This window comes from Babylonia areolata, chromosome 30, assembly GCF_041734735.1.
Source record: "Babylonia areolata isolate BAREFJ2019XMU chromosome 30, ASM4173473v1, whole genome shotgun sequence".
Lineage (NCBI taxonomy): Eukaryota > Metazoa > Mollusca > Gastropoda > Neogastropoda > Buccinidae > Babylonia > Babylonia areolata.
In genome coordinates, this window is record NC_134905.1 from 23,306,256 (window position 1) to 23,316,553 (window position 10,298).

The 10,298-nt window shown below is 42.4% G+C and overlaps 1 protein-coding gene across 2 annotated transcripts in view; it reads right to left on the reverse strand.

Annotated features, from left to right (window-relative positions):
- The window catches only part of LOC143275542 (glycerol kinase 5-like), a 58,192-nt gene extending 48,100 nt beyond the window's left edge, over positions 1 to 10,092 (reverse strand). For both annotated transcript variants that reach the window (XM_076579732.1, XM_076579731.1), the window contains exons 1-4: positions 9,765 to 10,092; positions 2,579 to 2,784; positions 1,869 to 1,962; positions 708 to 783 (exon numbers count right to left, since the gene is read on the reverse strand). In XM_076579732.1, the coding sequence (XP_076435847.1) occupies positions 708 to 783; positions 1,869 to 1,962; positions 2,579 to 2,773 (365 nt within the window). In that variant the 5' untranslated portion in view covers positions 2,774 to 2,784; positions 9,765 to 10,092. The remainder of the gene's footprint in view (positions 1 to 707; positions 784 to 1,868; positions 1,963 to 2,578; positions 2,785 to 9,764) is intronic.
- Between the last annotated feature and the right edge of the window lie 206 nt (positions 10,093 to 10,298).

A 10,298-nucleotide genomic window follows, 5' to 3' on the forward strand; every position in this document is an offset into this window, starting at 1 on the left:
TACACACACACACCCTTACACACACACACACAGACACACACAAAAACATACATACACACAAAGACACAGACACACACACACCAATACAATGTGGAGTGATGGCCTAGAGGTAACGCGTCCGCCTAGGAAGTGAGAGAATCTGAGCGCGCTGGAGCGCGCTGGACGCTAGTCATTCAGATGAGACGATAAACTGAGATCCCGTGTGCAGCATGCACTTAGCGCATGTAAAAGAATCCATGGCAACAAAAGGGTTGTTCCTGACAAAATTCTGTGGAAAAATCCACTTAGACAGAAAAACAAATAAAACTGCATGCAGGAAAAATACAAAAAATGGGTGGCACTGTAGTGTAGCGACGCGCTCTCCCTGGGGAGAGCAGCCTGATATTTCACACAGAGAAATCTGTTGTGATAAAAAGAAATACAATTACAACACAACACAACACAACACAACACACACACACACACTCTCTCTCTCTCTCTCTCTCTCTCACACACACACACACACACAAACACACAACACGACACAATACAATACACACCCACACACACTCACACACAAACAAACACACAACACAATACAACACAATACAATACACACCCACACACACTCACACACAAACAAACAAACACACAACACAACACAACACGACACAATACAATACACACCCACACACCCATCACACACACACACACACACACACACCAACCTGTCCCAGGTGACAAAGGTGTTGCGCTGCGTGGCGATACCCAAACACTTCACCTGCCCGGCTGTGAGACCCGCCGCTGAAACACGCCAAGAGGTAGTTTGTACGATAGTCAGTCGTGTCCAACTAGGACCTTCAGGGGCCGTAATCATGGCAAACTTCATTCTGCCTTGAGGCAAGTTACCCTTGACATGGTAGGAACCACTAGGTTCCAGTTTCAGTTTCAGTAGCTCAAGGAGGCGTCACTGCGTTTGGATAAATCCATATACGCTACACCACATCTGCCAAGCAGATAGATGCCTGACCAGCAGCGTAACCTAACAATATATATATATATGTATATTTATAATAACTAAATAAAATAAAATAAAATAAGTAAATAAATAAATAAATAATAGATAAATACATTAAAAAAAAAAAAGAACTACTACCAATAATAATAATATTTATAAGGCGCAAAAACTTAACGAAGTCAACTATAAACGTACAAAAATAAGAATAAAAATAAATGAACCAGTGGGTACAGTTTAACATGAAGGTTAAGTTAACTTTGGACCAGAGACAGAGAAAGAACAGCGGCCAACAGTCGAGTGTTTGAAGCAGAACACGTGCTACCCGCAAAGCACTCCTGTTTACCCTCAACAAAAACAACGCTACAAAAGGATCTGCCATATTTACCTCCGCTTCATGGGCAGTCACCCTTGGCAGGTAGTTAGGGTAAATATGCCTTCGGGTTTGTAGACCCATGGGTAGGCTCTTGGTGTTTTCCTGAATACCTGATATTGCTCACCCTCAGGCAGTTTGCCTTGCCTCAAGCTGATTACACGCCAGTACACATTTATCCACAGACACGACGGTCTCTTGACTACTGCCCCTGAACAGCAGTTATCTTCCCCTGATTGGGAATTATCTCATCCTGTCAACATTGAAGTTATAATAATTATACTCTCCATTCATTTTCCTTCAAGAAAACATATACTTTTGTATACTTTTGAGCATATTTCAATTTTTGTGACTTTTTTTTTTTTTTTTTTTTGAGAGGCTGGTGATTATTTTGCAAAAATCACACATAGTTCCGGAAGGGAAAGGGTTAATAAATAATTAAAATTGATTCTGACTCTGAGACGTCTACCAAACAGTACAGCAGTTCGCCGCAATGCTGACCTCGGATGCTGTCCCTTATCACAGTCTTGGCATCGTCAAACAGCTTGTGGGGGTCAATTTCAAACCACCCTGGCTTCAGCTGATCTATCTGCAACTGTAAAACACAGATTACATTCTTTTTTTTTCTCTCTCTCTGGAAGAGATTTAACGATGCTACAAATAATATTGACATCTAAAAAAAAAAAAAATGTCCGAGCTCAGAGTAGACAAGAGGGGGTTACTATGGACATTGAGAGAGTGTGTGTCTTACTGGAACTATTGCAATTGTAAATCACTTAGAGTAAAAAATCATTTCATTAGGCGCCATACAAATAAACTTCTTCTTCTTCTCCTCCTTCTTCTGTTCTTCTTCTTATCATCATTATCATAAGCCATGCCGAGCGTAACATATCATTAGATCTATAAAAAAAAAAAAAAAAAAAACCCACAAAACCAACCCCAACTCACACACCAGCCTTTAACTCTCTCCATAAGAACGGCGAAAGAGACAACGTTAACAGCGTTTCACCCCAATCACCACCATCAAAATATTGCAAGCGGAAGGCTCTTATACTGAAGAGGTGAATGTTGACAAAGAATACCACAGTTCTAATGACGGAAGCTAAAGGTTGGGTCATTAAGACACCCACTGGACATCCGAGGGGTCTGTGTAGAGGAGAAGAGATGACTGGACTGGCCGTACTGAGTGAGTTAACAGCCAGCACACTGACCTTGACACTGCTGGAGCCCTTGATGCGACCCTGCCGGTCATACACGTGACCCCGCATGGTCGTGGTACCCACGTCCAATGCCAGAACGTAGCAGTCTTCAGCGCTGTCGCCCGCGCCATGCAGGGGAGACGACACTGACCTCTTCCTGCCTGACGCAGCGGCGTTGGAATCCATCTGCTTTTCTCCCGAAGCCATCGACGTCAGATCTATGTCATCATCAACAGAAGTGGGAGGGGGGTGGGGGGGTGGGGAAGCACTGTCAGTCAAATTCTGGTGAATGGAATCATCTGTTCAGATTTGTCAATCAAATTCAGAGGAATGCAATAATCAGTTTGGACTACTTGTCAATCAAATTCAATGAGAATGCAATAATCAGTTTAGCTTTGTCAATCAAATTCAGGGGAATGGAATAATCAGTTTAACTTTGTCAATCAAATTCAGGGGAATGGAATAATCAGTTTAACTTTGTCAATCAAATTCTGGGGAATGGAATAATCAGTTTAACTTTGTCAATCAAATTCAGGGGAATGGAATAATCAATTTAGCTTTGTCAACCAAATTCAGGGGAATTAGACAATCAGTTAAGCACTGCCAATCAAATGCTGGGGAACGCAATAATCAGCTTCAATGTTTATCATTTTGTTTCAGTTTTCGAGGAAGTGTCAAAGTGTGTTGACTGATTTACATACAGTATGACATCTCTGTTGAATGTACACACACACACAAAAAGTGTGTTAACTGATTCAAATACTACACAACATCTCTGTTGAATGTACACACAAGTGACACAAAAAGTGTGTTGACTGATTCACAGACAACACAACATCTCTGTTGAATGTACACACATGTGACACAAAAAGTGTGTTGACTGATTCACATATAACACAACATCTCTGTTGAATGTACACACATGTGACACAAAAAGTGTGTTGACTGATTCACATACAACACGACATCTCTGTTGAATGTACACACATGTAACACAAAAAGTGTGTTGACTGATTCACATATAACACAACATCTCTGTTGAATGTATGCACATACACAAAAAGTGTGTTAACTGATTCAAATACTACACAACATCTCTGTTGAATGTACACACATGTAACACAAAAAGTGTGTTGACTGATTCACAGACAACACAACATCTCTGTTGAATGTATGCACATACACAAAAAGTGTGTTGACTGATTCACATACCTTCAACCTTCTCAGAGAGTTTCAGTTTCAATTTAAAGGGATATATTGGACCTAAAATTTAAAAAAAATAATGAGGCCAGGAGATGAAATGATTTAACAAATAGTAAAGAGTGGTAACTCTCTCCATTCACAAGGTACACAATTTCAAGTCAGTGCTGACTTACGCTACCGATTCAGCTAGCAACACAGGTAAATAAAAGGTACATTGGACCACTGGACCAAGACCACCCTTCAGGTAACAGTGCAGGGGAAAAGAAGATAAGGCAGACAGTGAAAGATAAAGAAGTGGGCACCCCCGAAAACGGAGTATGGCTGCCTACAAGGCGGGGTAAAAACAGTCATACACGTAAAAGCCCACTCGTGTGCATACGAGTGAACGTGGGAGTTGCAGCCTACGAACACAGAAGAAGAAGAAGAAGAAGTGGGCAGACAACATCACAGAGTGGACAGAGAGAAAGGAGCTTTGCCGAAACCCAGGCCCTATCCCATGACGGGTGCAACAGCCGAGTGGTTAAAGCGTTCAACTTTCAATCTGAGGGTCCCAGGTTCGAGTCTTGGTGACGGCACCTGGTGGGTAAAGAGTGGAGATATTTTTTCTGATCTCCCAGGTTAACATATGTTCCGACCTGCTTGTGCCTGAACCCCCTTCGTGTATAAATACCACAAGCAGAAGATCAAATATGCACATGAAAGAACCTGCAACCCACGCCAGTGTTCCGTGGGTTATGGAAACAAGAACATAACCAGCATGCACACCCCCGAAAATGGAGTATGGCTGCCTACACAGAAGGGTAAATAAAAACAAAATGGTCACACATGTAAAATGTTACATGTCTGTCTGTGTGTGTATGTGTGCATGCCTGGAATCTGACTGACACAGGGAAGCTAATGATGAGCGCCTAATGGCAGCCGTCAGTCTACTCTACCCAGGTAGGCAGCCTGTTGTGCAAATAACTCCATCTTTGTACAGCGCCTAGACCAAGTCAGAGTAATCTTATCAGTTATTCCATATTGCTACTTTGGCAAAGGTCAAAACTTGTTCTTTCTTTTTTATTTTTTTTTTTCTTTTTTTTTTACAAAGAAGTTTTCCTATTAAAATAGCCAGAATGATTTTCTTTTTTTTTTTTTTTTTTTCGTACACTATTCCGGATAATGAAAGGTTTCACATATATATAATTTGTACTTTACAACCAAACAAACCCTATAACAGCAGTCTGATCCTCTCTTCTTCTTCATCAGTCCGTAGTCAAATCACACGTGACAGTAATATTCATTACAGTAATAAATCTCTGAATAACAGACAATGTCAAATACTGGTATAAATGCATGCATGCCTTCATAAACAAACCCTATATTATATATATACATGCTGGATTCTATACACACATGTTATGTATGTATACCTGCACTTCAGCTGATTTCCCGCCCTCCCGATATCTTTTCTACCACCTGCTGTAGCTTCACAAGTGACCAATGTTCACGAACAGAGATGTCTGTTATCAGCCCCTGTGTGTGTGTGTGTGTGTGTGTGTGTGTGTGTGTGTGTGTGTGTGTGGATCTGGAGTAATTGCACACACACACACACACACACACAGAACAAACACCATGCAGGCTCACACACACACACACACACACACACACACACACAGAACAAACATCATGCACACTCACAGTCACACACACACACACACGGAACTAACACCATGCAAACACACCACACACACACACACACACACACACACACGCACACACATGCACACACACACACAAACACGCACACCACAGAGAATGAACACCATGCAAACACACACAAACACACACACACACACACACCAACAACAACAACCCTCACTTCCCTCCCTCCCTCCTCCCCCTCCGATCCCCCCACCCCCCCTCGCCTTCCCCCCACCCCCATCCCACACACACTGACCTGAACATCAAATCCCACCAGACTCACACTCAAAACACCATATATATATATATATATATATATATATATATATATATATATATATATATATATATAATAATAAATATGCTTTCACAACAAGGGTTCACCAGACTAGCTCCCAGTTTCATCACACACTGACATGTGTGTCATACCAAGTGGCCCTTGGGACTAGCCCCAAAAAAAAATCCGAGCATACTTCTCGAGAGCCCCCCATGACTCAAAGTCCCCTTTTCTCAATGGGCCTCTCTTCTGATGACCCCACCTGACACCATGACCCGCCACACTGGCCTGTCCCAGATACAAACCAAATATCTCCCGTTACACCCTTGTGGAGGGGTGGGTTGGGGGTGGGGGTGGGGGAGCAGAGAGGGGGGTGGGTCACTAGGGGGGCGGGGGGGTGGGCGTGGGGGGGGGGGCAAACAGATCATTGAGGGAAGAAGGTGGCACATTTTTTGATGACCTCACCTGACACCACGACCCCACACACCGGCCTGTCCCAGATACAAACAAAACATCTCCCGTTACACCCTTGTGGAGGGGTGGGTTGGGGGCGTGGGGGGGTGGCAGAGAGGGGGGGTGGGCACTAGGGGGTGGGGGGGGACAAAGGGCAAACAGATCATTGAGGGAGGAAAGGTGGCACAGTGGTTAAGACGCTCACCTGCCAATACAGAGAGCCCGTGAGGGTGTGGGTTTCGAATCCTGCCCTTGCACCCTTAATAATAATAATGGATACTTATATAGCACACTATCCAGAAATCTGCTATAGGTGCTTTACAAAAATGCTTTTGTTAACATAAAACATTATATCTATGTTACATACACACACCAAAATGTGACTACACACACACACACACACTCTCTCTCTCTCTCTCTCTCTCTCTCTCTCTCTCTCTCTGAGTGAGTGATACATAGCCGATCGACAGCTAAGACAAATCAAATCATATATTGCTTGTGTATACTTATTGCCCAGCCAACTGCACATGGGTAATTTCTGGGTTGATTATCTGACAACTTGTCAAGTTTTAATAATCAAAACCATGTTGAAGAGAATAAAAACTGATGTTAACAGGTCAGTCAAAACACCGCCCATAAGAAGACCATTTCACATCCTGTGTTTCGCTCAGTCCGCGCAAAATTTAATCATACACACACACACACACACACACACACACACACACACACACACACACAGACACACACACACACACACACACACACACAGAGGATCACTCACACACATAGAGTGATACACACACACACACACACACACACACACACACACACACAATGTATGTATGATACATGCACAAACTAGGTATGTCTACTCTTATATCACTTAGTTAAAGTGGAAAGCCAGGAAACTGATTAAACATGAATCCCAGTTTTCTGATGATGTTGTTCAGTGGGGAGAGAGACTGTGATATTGTAAATATGAGAGGATCTTAACAGACAAGCATCACTGTCCCACTTGTATTTATTAATAATATAATAAATTAATATACATGTGTCATTTTGATTACTTAAGTCAAGGGGAAGAAACTTTGATCAATTGTGCGCTCACAATGCTGGCAGTGTGTGCATCCAAGGGCAAAGTATCCTGTCCTCGGTTCACTTCCTGATGGCCATAGTTCTGTTTCCTTGGCCTAGATAATAGGTGCAGAAACTTTACCAATGCTGCGAAAACCGAGAGCTAACACCAGAGACAGATCCGTCTATAACAAGATAGAAATACCGGGTTGGGTTAAAACATAGACTCACTTAGTTTACAAAATGGTCAGCGGGTCTTTGCCCTTAGTCAATGCATTTTTTTTTCTTCTTAGATTTAATTCTTTTTTTTTTTTCTTTTCTTTTTATTTGACAAGTCTTTTGATTTTGTTAACCCTTTCACCACCAAGCTCGCATTTATGCACAGGCGTGGTAGAGGACCCATGTCACTGAAAGGTGACCACTCATTGGTCTGTTATCCATGAACCTACTGCTCTTAATGTTTGGTGGTAGGATAGGACATATTTTGTATACAACGCAGGGGGAAATCCCCAGCTATTCTTAGCCATTGTCTTTTCTGTGTTTATACCACAAAGGGAATTTTGTACTCTGAATTGACTGGCGGTGAAAGGGTTAAGCTTGCTTACATGAATTTTGCAGCTGACTAACCTGTGTCAGATCACAATAGCTTTAGTTTACCATAGATACACACTTGTATACTATACAAAGGCACCATGGCCAAACTGAGCCAAATTTTGTATTTGTATTTGTATTTCTTTTTATCACAACAGATTTCTCTGTATGAAATTCGGGCTGCTCTCCCCAGGGAGAGCGCGTCGCTATACTACAGCGCCACCCATTTTTTTGTATTTTTTTCCTGCATGCAGTTTTATTTGTTTTTCCTCTCGAAGTGGATTTTTCTACAGAATTTTGCCAGGAACAACCCTTTTGTTGCTGTGGGTTCTTTTACGTGCGCTAAGTGCATGTTGCACACGGGACCTCGGTTTATCGTCTCATCTGAATGACTAGCGTCCAGACCACCACTCAAGGTCTAGTGGAGGGGGAGAAATTATAGGCGACTGAGCCGTGTTTCGAACCAGCGCGCTCAGATTCTCTCACTTCCTAGGCGGACGCGTTACCTCTAGGCCATCACTCCACTTCTGATCTAGTCATCACTGGTTAATCAGCGTTCAATGCCCCAATTCAGCTTCAGGTGTTGTGTCATTGGGAAAGGCTTTTCACTCTGATTTTCTTCAGCTTCAGGTGTTGTGTCATTGGGAAAGGCTTTTCTTCACTCCAAAAGTATTTTCTTCACTCCAACAAGTGTACAATGATACTGATAAGACAAATAATACAGTATACTAAACACAGATAGATAAACACACACACACACACACACACACACACACACACACAGACAGATCTATACATTTGTGTATACATACACATGCAAAAGATCAGATACGCACGTAAAAGATCCCATAATCCATGTCAGCATTTAGTGCGAAATGGAAACAAGAACATACCGACATGCACCCCAGAAAACGGAGTATGACTGCCTGCATGGTACAGATAAAAGACAGTCATACACGTAAAAGCCAACCCATGTAATGTATGCATGCATACGACTGAACGTGGGAGTTCAGCTCACGAATGAAGAAGAAAGATGAATGGATACATGTGTACGCACACATACATATTATGTAGTATGATGACACACAAAACAATATAAATCTCTCTCTCTCTCTCTCTCTCTCTCTCTCTCTCTCTCTCTCACACACACACACACACACACACACACACACACAGTGGAAATCCTCACCGGCAATATCTACATTTCTTTCCCCATACTGTTTCGTTTTGAAAACGGAGAAAAAGGTGTAAACTGGTAAATAACAATGTAATATATTACTCGACAGTTCTTCCCCTTCACTCCTCTTTTATTGGCCTTCTGTACAGCATTCGAGAGGGGAAGAAATGTAGAGTATATCAATCATCACAATGTTATTCAAACCAGTTTACTACTTTTTCTGTCTTTGAAACGAAGCTGAATGGAAAGAGTACAGGGTACCCCTATAAATTGTGTATAACGTCCCCCCCCCCCCGCCCCCCCCCCCCCCCCCCCCCACACACACACACACACAACACATACAGTGAACTTAAACTGCACACACACACACACACACACACACACACACACTGAACTAAAACTACACACACACACACACACTGAACTACACACACACACACACACAAACACACACACACACATACACATGTATACACACACACTAAACTAAAACACAGAGAGAGAGAGAGAGAGAGAGAGAGAGAGAGAGAGAGCTAAAACTACACACACACACACACACACACACACACACACACACACACACAAACAAACAAACAAACAAACACACACACACACACGTGTGCAATATCACGTCCATGCTGGGTTTGGATCATGCTGACTTCAAGTTAAAAGTATAAAACATTGTTTGGTGTTTACTAAACTGTTCATAGTCACTTCGATTAGTCAGTTCCAGGACTTACCTTGATTTCACAGACAAGTACTCAGCTAACAGAGAAGAAGGTAAAAGTTAGCGTCCTAAATTCATGGGGCTACACACACGGCACTTTTCGTTCATATTGCGAAGCTGGCATGGACCATGACAACAATTCTTGACCCCTGTCATCAGGCCACTCTGAAGTTCGTGTGTTGGGAGTAAAGTCCGTGTCCGAAAATCAGAGAAATATATTACACGCTATTTTTCGTGTCTTTTGCAAAGCAGGCATGAAGTATGTGAAAAATAACATTGACTACACTGTAAAGTGGTTAAATTGCCTTTAAGATGCCCCGTTATATCACAACGACAGCACGCTTTCTTTCTCCAGCTGCCATATTTGTCGTTTATCACGTGACCCAAACGTCATTGTTTCGTGTGTATGATTTATAAATAGCATGCAGCGCACATGGTTTTGTTTACAAGTTAGCGCCAGTCGCGATCACTGAGATAATGTTCACACATGTCTATGGTCTCAATGTGTGTGTGTGTGTATGTGTGTGTGTGTGTGTGTGTGTGTGTG